At 45.9% G+C, this 16,341-nt stretch overlaps 1 protein-coding gene across 3 annotated transcripts in view; it reads left to right on the forward strand.

The window, feature by feature from the left end:
- ARPIN (actin related protein 2/3 complex inhibitor) overlaps positions 1-16,341 on the forward strand; it is an 81,682-nt gene that overhangs the window by 49,758 nt on the left and 15,583 nt on the right. Inside the window, exon 1 of one of the 3 annotated variants that reach the window (XM_055277230.2) lies at positions 15,405-15,657. The exons of the other annotated variants lie outside the window; for them this stretch is intronic. Coding sequence (XP_055133205.2) covers positions 15,566-15,657 — 92 coding nt within the window. The 5' untranslated portion in view covers positions 15,405-15,565. Of the gene's footprint in view, positions 1-15,404; positions 15,658-16,341 lie in introns of those variants that run through there. 3 annotated transcript variants of the gene reach the window in all.

Genomic DNA, 16,341 nt, shown 5'->3' on the forward strand with positions numbered 1-16,341 from the left:
GGTGATCCACCCGCCTCGGCCTCCCAAAGTGCTGGGATTACAGGTGTGCACCACCACACATGGGTAACTTTTGTATTTTTAGTAGAGACAGTGTTTCACCATGTTGGCCAGGCTGGTCTGGAACTCCTGACCTTAATGATCTGCCCGCCTCAGCCTCCCAAAGCGTTGGGATTATAGGCGTGAGCCACCGCACCCGCCCAAGTGCCCTCTTTCAGTGGATCTCTACTGCTGCTCCACCCAATGCAGCTGATTGGACCAGAGCACCTGAAAAACTTCCCTGTTTCCAGGGACGAATTAAACCTTCTTTTCCCTTTGACTAGAGGTCTCCATACTGGGCACAGGTCTGTCAGTGCGTAGCTGTGGTTTCAAAGGTGCCTGAGATTCCTGTCTGCTGGTATTACATTTTGTTCTTTATCCCTGAAGCTATGTGCAAGACAGAGTTTTAGAAAATAATGCTCTCCGTAGTCAAAGTTGGAAACGTTTTAAGGCTGACTGTAAGGGAAACCCTTTGACAGAGCAGTGTGGCCAGTGTGATTTCTGTGGCCATTGATTCAGGGACCTTCTCCCGGCTCCTCTGCTCTAATTACTGGATATCGTTCTGCCTGATCAGACAGACAGGCTGTCTGCTTGGACATCTGGTCACATTTTGATGGTATTTAAATATTTATTTGTCTTATCTCTGAGGTTTAGAATGTCAGAATCAGGGGTTTCTCCTAGAGCTTCCACGGCAAATATTGATCTAAATGAACAAATTCCTCAATGTTCATAAAGACAAAGGCATTGCTAAATGGGAACAATCTTGGAGAAACTCTACCCTGGTATTTCTGCTTTGAGGGCTAGCGTTAGGGAGGTATCCTGTCAGCATTACCTCGCAAACTGTCATACTTGCACCAAATATCAGGGATCAGGGAGAAGTAATCATTTCCCACATTCTGTCCCTCAGCCAAGTCATCCACATCCTGTTGTAGTCAGGTTATGTTGACTGGGAAGAGTAAGGGTCTTCAGAATCCATTTGTAACATTTGCTATATGAAATTATGTTGGTTGGGCGGGGTGGCTCACACCTGAAATCCCAGCACTTTGGGAGGCTGAGGCGGGCAGATCACCTGAGGTCAGAAGTTCAAGACCAGCCTGGCCGACATGGTGAAACCCCGTCTCTACTAAAAACACAAAAACTAACCAGGCATGGTGGCAGGCACCTGTAGTCTCAGCTACTTGGGAAGCTGAGGTGGGAGAATCTCTTGAACTCAGGAGGTGGAGGTTGCAGTGAGCTGAGATGGTGCCACTGTACTCCAGTCTGGGAGGCTGAGGTGGGAGGATCACTTGAGCCCAGAGGTTCCAGACCAGCCTGGGCAACATAGTGAATCCTCATCTCTACAAAAAGTAGAAAAAATTAGCTGAACATGGTGGCGTGTGCCTGTAGTCCCAGCTACTCAGGAGGCTGAGACAGGAGGATTGCTTGAGCCCGAGGAAGTAGATGCTGCAGTGAGCCATGATCATGCCACTGCACTCTAGCCTGAATGAGAGCAAGACACTGTCTCAAAAATTTTAAAAATTGGCTGGGCTCAGTGGCTCATGCCTGTAATCCCAGCACTTTGGGAGGTTGAGGCAGGTGGATGACCTGAGGTCAGGAGCCGAGACCAGCCTGGCCAACTTGGCGAAACCCTGCCTCTACTAAAAATACAAAAATTAGCCGGGCGTGGTGGCAGGCACCTGTAATCCCAGCTACTTGGGAGGCGGAGTCAGGAAAATCGCTTGAACCCGGGAGATGGAGGTTGCAGTGAGCCGAGATCATGCCATTGCCCTCCAACCTGGGCAACAGAGCAAGGCTCTGTCTCAAAAATAAATAAATTAATTAATTAAATTAAATAATTAAAAAATTAGCCAGGAATGGTGGTGCACACCTATTGTCCTAGCTAATCGGGAGGCTGAAGCAGGAGGATTGCTTGAGCCCAGGAGTATGGGATTATAGTGAGCTATGATCACACCACTGCACTCCACACTGCATTCCAGCCTGGGTGACAGAATGAGACCCTGCGTCTAAAAAAAAATAAAAAATAAAAATGTGAATGCCTCAATGCCACATAAATGTACACTTAAAGATAGTAAAGATGGTAAGTTTTGTTATGCATCTTTTACCACAATTGAAAAAATTAAAAATTGGCCAGGTGCAGTGGCTCACGCCTATAATCCCAGCACTTTGGGAGGCCGAGGCAGGCGGATCACAAGGTCAGGAGATCGAGACCATCCTGGCTAACATGGTGAAACCCCGTCTCTACTAAAAATACAAAAAAAAAAAAATTAGCCGGGTGTGGTGGCGGGTACATGTAGTCCCAGCTACTCAGGAGGCTGAGGCAGGAGAATGGCGTGAACCTGGGAGGTGGAGTTTACAGTGAGCCAAGATTGCGCCACTGCACTCCAGCCTGGGTGACAGAGCGAGACTCTGTCTCAAAAAAATAAATAAATAAAAATAAACAATAAAAAATAAAAAAAAGCAAGGGACTGATAAACACAAAATTAGGATGGTGGTTACTTTTAGTTGGGGGAGGATGGGGACGGAAAAGGCAAGAAGCCATGGATAGTTATTGGCAATAGTTATTAGCAGTGTTGTAGTTGGGTGGTGGAGAGTTTATTGTAAAAAGTATTATTATTATTTATTAGTATTACAAAAATACTCAACCATGTATGGGGCAAATAATGATAGTGGGCTCTTTAAAAATTTTTTTTCAATTTTTTAAAAATTATGCTTTAAGTTCTAAAAATTTTTTTTAATTTAATATTTGTTTTTAGGCAGGGTCTCACTCTATTGCCTAGGCTGGAGTGCAATGGCACGATCATTGCTCACTACAGCCTTCACTCACTTGGTTCCCCTCCCACCTTCACCTCCCAGAGTGTTGGGATTTCAGGCATTCATCGCTGCACCTGGCCTATAATGTGTTCTTAACTAAGAATTACAGTCATTTTTTTTTTTTTTTTTTTTTTTTTTTGAGACAGAGTCTTGCCCTGTCACCCAGGCTGGAGTGCAGTGGCCCAGTCTTGGCTCACTGCAACCTCTGCCTCCTGGGTTCAAGCAATTCTTCTGCCTCAGCCTTGCAAGTAGCTAGTAGCTGGGATTACAGGCTCCCACCACTATGCCTGACCAATTTTTGTATTTTTAGTAGAGACAGGGTTTCACCATGTTGGCCAGGCTAGTCTCGAATTTCTGACCTCAGGTGATCTGCTCACCTCGGCCTCCCAAAGTGTTAGGATTATAGGAATGAGCCACTGCACCCAACCTACAGTCTGTTAATTACATGCACTTGAGGCTCAAAAAGTAAAAGTCATTTATAAAATGTGAGATAATAAAGAGACCATAAATCACCCATGATTTATTAGCTCTTGCTAATATTTTTGCGGTCTTTTTTTTTTTTTAAAGTGGAGATGGGATCTCATTGTTGCCCAAGCTGGTCTTAAACCCCTGGGCTCAAGCAATCCTCCTGCCTTGGCCTCCCAAAATATTGGGATTACAGATGTGAGCCACCATGACCGGGCTTTTTGTAGTCTTCATATGTGTGTGTGCTAAAATTGGAATATGGAACATTCTCTTTTGTAACTGTGTTTTTCATCCAACAGCAAATTGATAATATTTTTGTATGCCATTAATATTCTTTGACAGCATTTAAAATATAGTCATACAATTCTATTACATGGATATACCATAGTTTATTTAAATAAATAACTAGTGTTAAAATTTAAATTGTTTCTATAATTTCCCTATTATAAACCTGCTGGAATGAATATCATTGTAGCTTGATCTTTGCATCTGTTTCTGATTCTTTGGGGAAATTCATGGGCATGGAAATAGTTAAGGCAAGGATATACTAAAAAAATTAAGGCCTTTGATACCAAAATAGTCAAGTGATCCTCAGGAAAGTTTTGCCAATACTTATTCTGACAAATAAAATATACAAACAACACGAGTCCATTTTCTCATATCCTTATCAACGATGAGCATTATGAGTTTTTAAATCCTTCCTGAAAAATCTTATTTCCCTGATGTTTTAATTTGCATTTATCTGATTACAACTGAGATTGAATATTAAGATGTTTTCACAGTTTAAAAATTAACTAGTTTTTAATCGAAGAAGTAATTTATGTACATGTTAAAAATATCAAACAGCATAAAAAAGTACACTACGAAACATAAGTCTCCTTCCCGCCCTGGAGCCCCAGTCCCCCAGAGGCAGCCACCATAATCAGTTTCTTGTTTCTCCCTCCAGAAATATTGTGTACATAAAGAAACAGGCCAGGCATGGTGGCTCACGGCTGTAATCCCAGCACTTTGGGAGGCCGAGGCAGGCGGATCATGAGGTCAGGAGTTCGAGAGCAGCCTGGCCAACATTTTGAAACCCCATCTCTAAGAAAGATACAAAAAATTAGCCGTCAACGGTGGCACATGCCTGTAATCCCAGCTACTCGGGAGGCTGAGGCAGGAGAATAGCTTGAACCCAGGAGGCAGAGGTTGTAGTGAGCCGAGATCGCACCACTGCACTCCAGCCTGGGCGACAGGGCAAGACTCCATCTCAAAAAAAAAAAAAAAAAAAAAGAAGAAGCATATATGCAAGAATAAATGCATTTATGTACACATATATATATACAGTTTTTTATGCACTGAGAACATGTTTTTAGAATAAAATACAAATTCTGAGCCCTGCCTACCACTGAGACCTCATCTATGCTGGACTCCCTAAGAGTCACTGCGCTCCATCAACCTTATTGCTTTGTGCCCTCAACACTCTACATTCTCTCTTGCCCCCTGGCCTTTGTTCTTGCAGGTCCCAGTGCCTCAACTCAAAAGGCACCTTCTAGAGAAGTTTTCCCTGGCTACCTGTCTCCTGACCACCCCAGTGCACCCAGTCTCTCCCTTCCCCATCACTTTGTTGAGTTTTCTTCATAGCATCTACCGCTGCCTGAACCTCTCTCATTTCTGGGTTGCTTTATTTGTTCATTGCCCCTCTCCTCTACCAGGATGTCTGCCTCATGACAGCTTGGAGCTGACCTGTTCGGTTCACCTCTATATCTCCAGCACGTAGGACAGTTCTCAGTAGAGAGGAAGTCCTCTGTTAATATCTTTTTTTTTTGAGATGGAGTTTCACTGTTGTCGCCCAGGTTGGACTGCACTGGCACGATCTCGGTTCACTGCAACCTGCGCCTCCCAGGTTCAACCAATTCTCCTGCCTCAGCCTCCCGAGTAGCTGGGATTACAGGTGCATGTCCCCACTCCCAGCTAATTTTTGTATATTTGGTATGGGGTTTCACCATATTGGCAAGGCTGGTCTCGAACTCCTGACCTCAGATTATCCGCCCACCTCAGCCTCCCAAAGTTTTGGGATTACAGGCAGGAGCCTCTGTGCCAGGCCAATATCAATTAAATGAGTGGCTGCTGAGTGCACTGTACTGTACTTTGCTGCTTTCACTTAACAGTAAGTGAAATCATTTAATATTGTGTGTGCACACACACACATACAGTATGCCATGTATGCACATGCTTCATTCTTTTTTATGGTTGCATAGCATCTCTTTGAATTGATATTTCATTATTTATTTAGCCAGTCCCCCATTGATGGACATTTAAGTTGTTTCTAGTATTTTGCTATTTCAAACAATATTCACATACATGTCATTTCACATTCAGATATTTCTTTTTTAAATAAATTAAATTAAATTAATTATTTTTATTTATTTATTTATTTTTGAGCCAGAGTCCCAATCTGTTGCCCAGACTGGAGTGCAGTGGCACAATCTCGGCTCACTGCAAGCTCTGCCTCCCGGTTTCACGCCATTCTCCTGCCTCAGCCTCTCCGAGTAGCTGGGACTACCGGCGCCCACCACCACGCCCGGCTAATTTTTTGTATTTTTAGTAGAGACGAGGTTTCACCGTGGTCTCGATCTCCTGACCTCGGGATCCGCCCGCCTTGGCCTCCCAAAGTGCTGGGATTACAAGCGTGAGCCACCGCGCCCGGCCTAAACTTTTTTCTTTCCTTATTTCTTTCTTTCTTTCTTTTTTTTTTTTTTTTTAGTATTTTTACAGTTCTTTTAAATTTGTATCGGTTATCTATTTGAGATCGTCCTGACACCCTTTGGACCAACGGAAATAGAATTGGATCAAAACTCCATTCACTGCTTAACTTCCATATTCCTTTATTAAGAATGCCATGATGGCATTTCAGGTTTCCTGGTATCAGCATCAGCTCAGACCCATATTTAGCAATCCTTTAAAATTATGGGCCAGGTGCAGTGTCTCAGCCTGTAATTCCATCACTTTGGGAGGCCAACCAGTCAGATCACTTGAGTCCAGAAGTTTGAGACCCGCTCGGGCAACATGGCGAAACCTCATCTCTACAAAAAATAAAAAAAAAATTAGCTGGGTGTGGTGGCATGCGCTTATAGTCCCAGCTACTTGGGAGGCTGAGGTGGGGGGATCACCCGAACCTAGGAGGTTGATGCTGCAGTGAGCTATGATTATGCCACTGCACTGCAGTCTGGGCGGCAGAGTGAGACTCTGTCTCCAAAAAAAAAAAAAAAACATTGGGCTGATGGCTCATGCCTGTAATTTCAGAACTTTATGGGAGGCCAAGATGAGGGCTGCTGAGCTCAGGAGTTCAAGACCAGCCTGAACAACATAGTAAGACCTTGTCTCTATTTAAAAAATTAATAATAAATAAAATTCTGGGTAGTCTCTTTTTCCCTTGTGCAGTCATTTGATTAAATGACCATGATCCCTCTAGGGGCAAGTCTAGAGAACTTTTTTTTTTTTTTTTTGGAGACGGAGTCTCTGTCATCTAGGCTGGAGTACAATGGTGCAACCTCGGCTCACTGCAACCTCCGCCTCCCGGGTTCAAGCAATTCTCCTGCCTCAGCCTCCCAAGTAGCTGGGACTACAGATGCATGTCGCCACACCCAGCTAATTTTTTGTATTTTAGTAGAGACAGGGTTTTACTGTGTTGCCCAGGCTGGTCTCGATCTCCTGAGCTCAGGTAATCCACCCGCCTCAGCCTCCCAAAGTGCTGGGATTACAGACGTGAGACACCGTGCCCAGTGAGGACTATTTACATATATACATGTGATGGTGTTCCTCGAGGGGGCACAGCCTCTCCTTCAATCAGTGGACTCTATGTCTGAAAACTGACTCAGGCCTGGAAATGGATGAGGGAGTGTAATTTTCTATTGTAGTGAGCATCAGTCTTTTACCCATCAGGTCTAGTTTTTGTTTTTATTTTTATTGAGACCAAGTTTCACTCTATTGCCCAGGCTGGAGCACAGTGGCATGATCTCAGCTCACTGCAACCTCTGCCTCCTGGGTTCAAGCAATTCTAGTGCCTCAACCTCCCGAGTAGCTGGAACTACAGGCGTGCACCACCACACCTGGGTAATTTTTATATTTTTAGTAGAGATGGGGTTTCATCACATTGGCCAGGCTGTCTCAAACACATGACCTCAGAAGATACCCACCTCAGCCTGCCAAAGTGCTCAGATCACAGGCATGAGCCACCGTGCCCAGCCTGTTTTTGTTTTTTAATACAAATTGAACATCATGCTCAGAGGCAGTCCATCTATCTTGACCCTAGTACCATAAAGCTTGTCCAGGCATCCTAATTGCCTACGCTAGCCTGGCCGCTCCTTCTGACAATTACATCTACCTTGCCTGGTAGGTAAGTGTGGCCACCAGGCCCCTGCCGTTCCCAAATCCCATCATCTCCTTTTACTTGGGAGTCTAGTTCCATGGTAGTATCTATTCTATCAACCCCACAGGGCATCTCAAAGATACCTGACTTACCTTGTTGCCTCTAGGCTGTCTGGACATAGTCAGATGGTGGGTCCTCAGGTCCTAGACAGTAAATCCATTCTAACATTGCTCTCTCCCTGAGTCTCATAACCTCTTCTTCAATACTGTCAAAGAAGTTCTGGCGTCTCCACCTAATTGTTGTGTGCAAGTTCATATTCAAGTTTTCCAGTTCAGGCTTTTCAAGGTTTTCAAGCTCATCCACCCCATGTCCCCAGCCCAGGGTCTCACTCTTTTCCTAGAGGGGCTGTGATTTGACAGGAGACCTATCAAGGCTGCACACTCAGGCTTCTTTGACGGCTCTGTTGTCAGCAGATACTGAGCCCGATTTTTAGCAGTTGTCCCTGAAGCTTCAGGAAATGAGAGTCTCCTTAAAAACTGCCACAAAGCTCCCCATGGGTTTTTTTTTTTTTTTTTTGAGACAAGGTCTTGCTCTCTCATCCAGGCTAAGGTGCAGTGGGATAATCAGGGCTCACTGCAGCCTCTACATCCCAGGCTCAACTGATCCTCCACCTCGTCCCCGAAACAGCTGGGAACCACAGGTTTTTTAATTTTAGTAGATATGAAGTCTTGCTACATTGCCCAGGCTAGTCTTGAACATCTGGGCTCAAGCAAGCCTCCTGCATCAGCCTCCCAAAGTGCTGTGATTACAGGCATGATCAACACCACGCCTGGCCCCTCTGGGCTCTCTTAGTCACTACTTCCCCTTCCACAAAGATAACTTCCTTGCTTTTCTTTTAGAATTTAACCACCCAAGCTTTTATTTCCAAACAATATAGTTTAGTCTTACCTAACTTTTTAACATTGCATAAATGAAACGATGTAATCTACAGCTCTATGGATTCTTTAGTGACTATCTTCTTTACTACAACATTCTATTTATGACCGTCCTCATGTTGTGAGTTGCAGTCAGTCATTCATTTTTATGGCTGTATCATATTCCGTCATAGGACTACACCCCCAATTTATTTATAAATTCTACCTTCTCTAGACATTTGAATTGTTTCCAGTTTTGAACTATTATGAAAAGTGTTGCAATAAATTTTCTTTCTTTCTTTCTTTTTTTTTTTTTTTTGAGACAGAGACTCGCTCTGTCGCAGGCTGGAGTGCAGTGGTGCAATCTCGGCTCACTGCGACTTCTGCCTCTCAGGTTCAAGCGATTCTCCTGCCTCAGCCTCTTGAGTAGCTGGGACTACAGGCAAGCGCCACCATGCCCAGCTAATTTTTGTATTTTTAGTAGAGACGGGGTTTCACCATGTTGGCCAGGATGGTCTCCATCTCTTGACCTCGTGATCCTCCTGTCTCCGCCTCCCAAAGTGCTGGGATTAAAGGTGTGAGCCACTGCACCCAGCCTCTATAAATTTTCTTGTATGTATCTTTTTTTTTTTTTTTTTTTGAGGTGGAGTCTCACTTTGTCCGCCCAGGCTGGAGTGCAATGGCACAATCTCGGCTCACTACAACCTCCACCTCCCAGGTTCAAATGATTCTCCTGCCTCAGCCTACTGAGTAGCTGGGTTTACAGGCGTGTGCCACCATGCCCGGCTAATTTTTTATATTTTTGGTAGAGACAGGGTTTTACCATGTTGGCCAGGATGGTCTGAAACTCCTGACCTCAAGTGATCCTCCTCCTTTTTTTTGAGATTTGGTCTTGCTCTGTCACCCAGACAGGCATGTAGTGATGCAACCAGAGCTCACTGCAACCTCCATTTCACAGGCTCGGGGTCCTCCTGTCCCAGCCTCCTAAGTAGGTGGGACTACAGGGATAATCTACCAGGCCCAGCCAATTTCTTTTATTTTTAGTAGAGACTAGATTTCATTATCTTCCCCAGGCTGGTCTCAAACTTCTGAGCTCAAAGGATTCTCCCACCTCGGCCTCCCAAAGTGTTGTGATTACAGGCGTGAGCCACTGCACCTGGCCTTGTCTATATCTCTTGGTGTACATATGTAAATGTTTCTGTTGGTTGTATACCTGGGAGTGGAATAGCCGGGTCATAAGGTTTGCCTATGTTCAGTTTTCACAGATACCAAAATAGTTTTCTAGAAACTGATTTGAGTAATAAATAATAAGGCTCTGGTCTCCCGCAAAAAAAAAAAAAAAAAAGTTTTCTAAAATGATTGTATCCTGTCCCCACACCAGGCCTCCCCATGGCTTGCACATATCTAAAGTTGGCTGTTAGTTATCCTGAGACTATCATTTTCTTTTTTGTAAGGTTTCAATGCTGTTAATAAAAGCTGGTCTACCCTACATTTCTTTTCTTTATTTTTTTGATACAGAGTCTCACTCTGTTGCCCAGACTGGAGTGCCATGGTACAATCCTAGCTTACTGCAGCCTCAAACTCCTGGGCTAAAATGGTCTCGAAACCCACCTCAGCCTCCTGAGTAGCTAGAACTACAGGCATATTTCACCATACCCAGCTAATTAAAAAAATTTTTTTTGTAAAATTACCAGTTTCAATAATAGCTAAAAGTGTTCAAAATGTTAATAAAGGTTTTTGTTGCATGGTTAAATAAAAAAATAAATAAATAAATTTTGTAGAGACAGGGTCTTACTATGTTGTGTGGGTTGATCTTGAATTCCTGGCCTCAAGTGATCCTACCTCCTTGACCTCCCAAAGCACTGGGATTACAGGCATGAGTCACCACACCTGGCCCAATAAAAGCTAGCCTACTCAACGTTTCTTATAATGATCATTGCTCCATACCAATAAAATGCCACAGACACCCCATTTACCTGCCCAATTTCACTCTCCACCTACAGCTCACCCCCAATTAACTATAAATGAAAACCTTAATAATTTTGATGCCACTTCATGCCAAGGGTTATCATGAACCACTTACCACTAGTAACAATGTCCATATTGCTGTCATGAGGGATTGTTTCCACGTGAAATCAGTGGGGCCCTAGGCAGAATTGATCACTACAGAGAGGTGAGGACAGAATAGGTCAAAGGCCTGGGAAGAATGTGAGGCCAAGAGGCTCTGATGTGGCATTAAGAGATGTTTGATCTAGGCCAGGCATGGTGGCTCATGCCTGTAATCCCAGCACTTTGAGAAGCTGAGATGGGTGGATCACCTGAGGTCAGGAGTTTGAGACCAGCCTGGCCAACATGATGAAACCCTGTCCCTACTAAAAATACAAAAATTAGCTGGGTGTGGTGCTGCACGCCTGTAATCCTAGCTGCTTGGGAGGCTGAGGCAGAATTGCTTGAACCTAGCTACTTGGGAGGCTGAGGCAGGAGAATTGCTTAAACCTGGGAGGTGGAGGTTACAGCGAGCTGAGATCACACCACTGCACTCCAGCCTGGGCGACAGAGCAATACTCTGTCTCAAAAAAAAAAAAAAAAGAAAAAGAAAAGAAATAGATGTCTGATCTAAAGGCATATCATAGATTTTCTTTCCAAACTAGGCTTACTCCATTTGCATTTATTGATGTGATGTGATGGATAGGTTTGGTCTTCATTCTGGCATCATGTTATGCTTTCTCTCTTGAGTGATTTCTTTGTTTTTCTTTCGCTCTGTGGTGTGTATGTAATTTCTTCAGGGTTTTTTTTCACTGCTTTGGTGGCAATTTGGCATGCTGTTTCTTCTGGAACCACCAGACTTTGTCAGGACAAGATGTGTCAGATATGCTAAGATGTGATCTGATGCATACAAGCTAAGACTCCACACACAAATGCACTTTCTGTTTGTTTTACTGCTAGACATTTGTGTCCTACACAGGAATCCTGATAAATTCGATTTTGTCCGATGCCCATCAAAAGACAGGGAGAAAAATGGTTGGTATGTTTACAATTACATGCACAGCTTAAGGAAGACATTCCTGAGAGAACTTTGATTTTGACTACAGTTGAGGAGAATCTTCTGCTTATAATTTCATCTGTCTGATAACTGGAAGAATTTTCTTTTCTTTTTTTTTGAGACAGAGATTCACTCTGTGCCCCAGGCTGGAGTGCAGGGTGCGATCTGAGCTTACTGCAACCTCTGTCTCCCCAGGTTCAAGTGATTCTCGTGCCTCAGCCTCCCAAGTAGCTGGGATTACAGGTGTGCACCATGACATCCGGCTAATTTTTGTATTTTTAGTAGAGTCAGGGTTTCACCGTGTTGGGCAGGCTGGTCTCGAACTCCCAACCTCAAGTGATCCGCCCACCTCGACCTCCCAAAAGTGCTGGGATTACAGGCGTGAGCCACTGCGCCCCACCCAAAGAATTCTCTACACACCAGCTTCTGGCACATTATGATTCATACTTTGTTCCTTCTCCAGCACCCACAAAGTCTCAGTGCCAGGCACTGTAGGGCACATTTCTACTGTGATGTGACCTCTGGCCCTGCTCCTTCATGTCACCCACTTTGTGGTCTGTGCCAGATGAGTTGGCACAGAGGGAGGTAGGATATTTCTACGCCAGGATGGATGGCTATAATTTAATTATAGGTGGAAAAGAGTACAGACCACATAAATGTATTCCACTAAACCCAAACTAAATGTATTCCATGTCAGCTTCCCCTCATTCATATTTTACACTACCATCACTTGACATTAGGAAAAGAGAATTCCGGGCAAAAAAGTAGTCTCTGCTAGAAGCAAAATTGCCTTATCTATGAAAATTTTACAAAAGCGGATGCCCATGTGAACACATTATGAGAGCCTTCCAATACTGGCCTCAATAGGGGCTCATGGAACTGAGAGGCTCAAAGCTTTGGTGTCTATAGCTGTAAATTTGCTTCTGCTAACAATTAAAAAAAAAAAAAAAAAGAGGGCCGGGTACCCTGGCTCACGCCTGTAATCCCAGCACTTTGGGAGGCTGAGGCAGGCGGATCACCTGAGGTCAGGAGATCGAGACCATCCTGGCCAACACAGTGAAACCTCGTCTCTACTAAAAATACAAAAATTAGTGGGGCACGATGGCACATGCCTGTAATCCCAGCTACTCGAGAGGCTGAGGCACGAGATTCGCTTGAACCCAGGAGCAGAGGTTGCAATGAGCCGAGACTGCGCCATTGTATTCCAGCCTGGTGACAGAGCAAGACTCCATCTCAAAAAAAAAAAAAAAAAAAAATTAGCTGCACGTGGTGGTGCACACTTGCAATCCCAGCTACTTGGGAGGCTGAGGTGGGAGAATTGCAGAGGTTGCAGTGAACCAAGATTGCACCACTGCACTCTAGCCTGGGTGACAGAGTGAGACTCTGCCTCAAGAAAACAAACAACAACAAAAAACTGGACATTTTAGAAAGTTTGATGATGAGGAGGAAATCAAAGCAAGGGGAGTTAGTGTAGGAATCAAATGTTGAATGGTGTTAATCGAAGATAACTTGATACTGTCTCCATGGTACCTTGTGGTTTATAATTTAATGTAGAGACATTATTAAACTGCAAAATACATGTAAGAAAGTCCAACAAAATTCTGGGGTTTTTTCCCATGATGACTGATGCTTTTTAGGAAATAAATGTCAAAAACTTTCCAAAAATTTTCCTTTTGTTCTTTTGGGTTCGTCTGTCTTGCTGGTGCCTGGCCTGCAGACTGTGCTGATGGGGTGAAGTTGCAGAGCCTAATAAGCAGATGACTCTTCCTGAGAGGATTTAGAGCAGCCCTGTCCAATAGAACTTTCTGCAATGAAGAAATGTTCTGTGTCTTGTAGTCGCTAAACACACGTTGCTATTGAGCACTTAAAAATGTGGCTAGTGAAAGTGAGGAATTGAGTTTTACATTTTGTTTAGGTTTAATCAATTAGAATCTAAATGTAAGTAGCCATATGTGGCTAGTGGCTACCATAGACGGCTGTGCAGAGTTGGAGCCACAGTGAGGGGGAACATGACACAGGAAAGGGAAAGAGGAGGAGGACATGCCAGCCAGGTGGCTGTGAGCAGCTGGAGGGTTTTGAGCAGAGAGGGCCAAAGGACAGTTCTGCCCAGAGGGGCTTTCCAGTAGGGCTTTTCTATATTTTTCCTTCTCAGACATATGCCAGGCAGCCAGGTAGGCCAGATAGGAGTGGGGCTGAGTCATTCATTAGGCCCATGATACTTTTAGCGGTCCACAAAATGTTTTTATTCTTTTGAAATTTAAATTTAATTTCATTAAATTTTTTTAATAGACAGGGTTTTGCTATGTTGCCTAGGCTGGACTCAAACTCCTGGGCTCAAGTGATCCTCCCACTTCAGCCTCCTGAGTAGCTGAGACTACAGGTGCTCTTTCTTCCTAAAAATATGTTTAGTAATGAATGATTGGATGCAGAAAAAATATATATATGTTTAGGTTGAAGAAAATACTTTAGACCGAGAGCAGTGGCTCAGGCCTGTAATCCTAGCTCTTTGGGAGGCAGAGGCAGGCGGATCACATGAAGTCAGGAATCTGAGACCAGCCTGGCCAACATGGTGAAACCCCATCTCTACTAAAAATACAAAAATTAGTCGGGTGTGGTGGCGAGTGCCTGTAATCCCAGCTACTCAGGAGGCTGAGGCAGGAGAATCACTAGAACCCGGGAGGCAGAGGTTACAGTGAGCCAAGATTGCACCACTGCACTCCAACCTGGGCAACATAGCAAGACTCTGTCTCAAAAAAAAGAAGAAATAAAATACATAAAATTCATATATTCATCTTTATACCAACCCAGTGGTAAGATATAATTTTAAAAAAAATTTTTAATGGAGAAAGGGTTCCTTGAAAACAAAAGTGCCTAAGACCCAAGAAAGTCATTGTGTGTGTGTGTGTGTGTGTGTGTGTGTGTAGCAGGGAAGGGAGAGGGTGCTTGCTTCTTCCAACATTGACAGCTTATGCTGGACTCCTAGGCATCAGCCTGGCCACCGCCCCTTTAAATGCCCCCCCCCGCCCCCCGCCCCGCCCAGGGTACACCTGGTGGCCTCCCTGAATGGGCCCACCTGCCCCGAGGCATGGCACGAAGAAGCCAAACAAAAGAACAAAGATTCCTCAATAATCCCAGGGGCAGAAGAATCTTCTGTACCAGGCTTGGAAAATGCACCTATGGACTATGACATACTTGGGCAAAGGGCATTGTGGGGCCAGGGAGGAGTTCAGGAGCTGGGCGGGAAGAAGGAGGGAGGGCAATGCTATGTTGTAGAAAGGGTGAGCTCGTTAAACTTCACAATCCCCCTGATACTGACCCCATTTTACAGAGGAAGAAGCATGGGCTCAGGTTGAGGAGCTTGCGCAAGCTCACAGCTGGGATTCAAACTTAGGCGTCTTTGATCTGACACCCGTGCCCCAGCTCCCTTATCACAGATCCCTGGGATGCCTGACTCAGCCATTGTAGGGCTGCGGGCGGGGCATAATGGACAACTTCTAAGCTGACCACCAATCTTCCCCAGTGGCTGTTCTCCATTCCTGCTTCCCAGAAACCCATCCTTCCCGGGCTGATCCTACAAAGGATCTTCTATAATAGGATCTTGGGGCCTCAATTTCCCTTTTGTGCGTGTGCTGGGGCAGGGATCTTCCTCTAGGAATGCGGAAGAGAGAGAGGCAAGAGAAAAGCATGGCCTTTCTGCCCCACTGTGCTAAGCCCCCAGGCCAGGGGCCTCCCGGAAGCCCCACCCCTGCCGCGCGCGGCCTGGCGTGCAGGAATGGAGCTCGGTCCCTTTAAATCCCGCCGAGGAACACCTGAGGGCTGGGCCGCGCCATTCCCGGATCCGCCGGCTGGGAATCGCGGGTCCCCCCGCGTCCTGCAGCGCTTCCCGCGCCGCGCGCCCAGTCCAGTGCGCCGGCTCTGTGCGGGGGTGCCCGGACGGTCGGGAGAATGAGCCGCATCTACCACGACGGCGAGCTCCGGAACAAGGCGGTGCAGAGCGTCCGGCTGCCAGGGGCCTGGGACCCCGCCGCCCACCAGGGGTAGGCCTGGGCGCACGGCCTTGGGTCGGCCTCCCCTGCCCCGGCTCGAACCCCGCTCCAGGATCGGGGGGTGGGATGCGGGTGGAGGAAAACTGGGGTTGCCAAAGCCGCCTCTCCGCCTTCAGTCCGCCCCTCCCGGCACCCCTGCCGCCGCGCCCGCCCAGCGACCCCATGACACAGATCGGCTTAAAGCTCCCGCCTGTCCGCCTCCCCTCGAGAGAGGGTCCCGACCCCCAGACAGGTCTCCGAAGGCTGTGCGTCGCCTCACGCCGACCTCCGGCCCCACCCCACCCCCATAACTATAAACTCCAGCTACTTGCCGCGCTGCTTTTGCACAGGCTTATGCCCTGCCCCAGAAGGGACAGTGGCCGTGCTGTGGCGGGAACAGCGGGCGGGCTGGTCCAGAGCAGGGCCTGCCTGGGTGAGGAGGATTTGGAGGGCCAGGCCCTGTCGTCACAGGGTTATGAGGCCGAACGGACCATTCCATTTACAATTGCACTGAAGAATTGTGCTAAGTGAAATAAGCCAGACACAGAAAGACAAATACTGCGTAATCTCGTATATGGAATCTATAAAAGCATAGAAACAGCAGAACAGGCTGGGCGCTGTGGTTCACACCTGTAATCCCAGCACTTTGAGAGGCCGAGGCGCGTGGATCACTTGAGGTTAGGAGTTTGAGACCAG

Source organism: Symphalangus syndactylus, chromosome 5 (assembly GCF_028878055.3).
Source record: "Symphalangus syndactylus isolate Jambi chromosome 5, NHGRI_mSymSyn1-v2.1_pri, whole genome shotgun sequence".
Lineage (NCBI taxonomy): Eukaryota > Metazoa > Chordata > Mammalia > Primates > Hylobatidae > Symphalangus > Symphalangus syndactylus.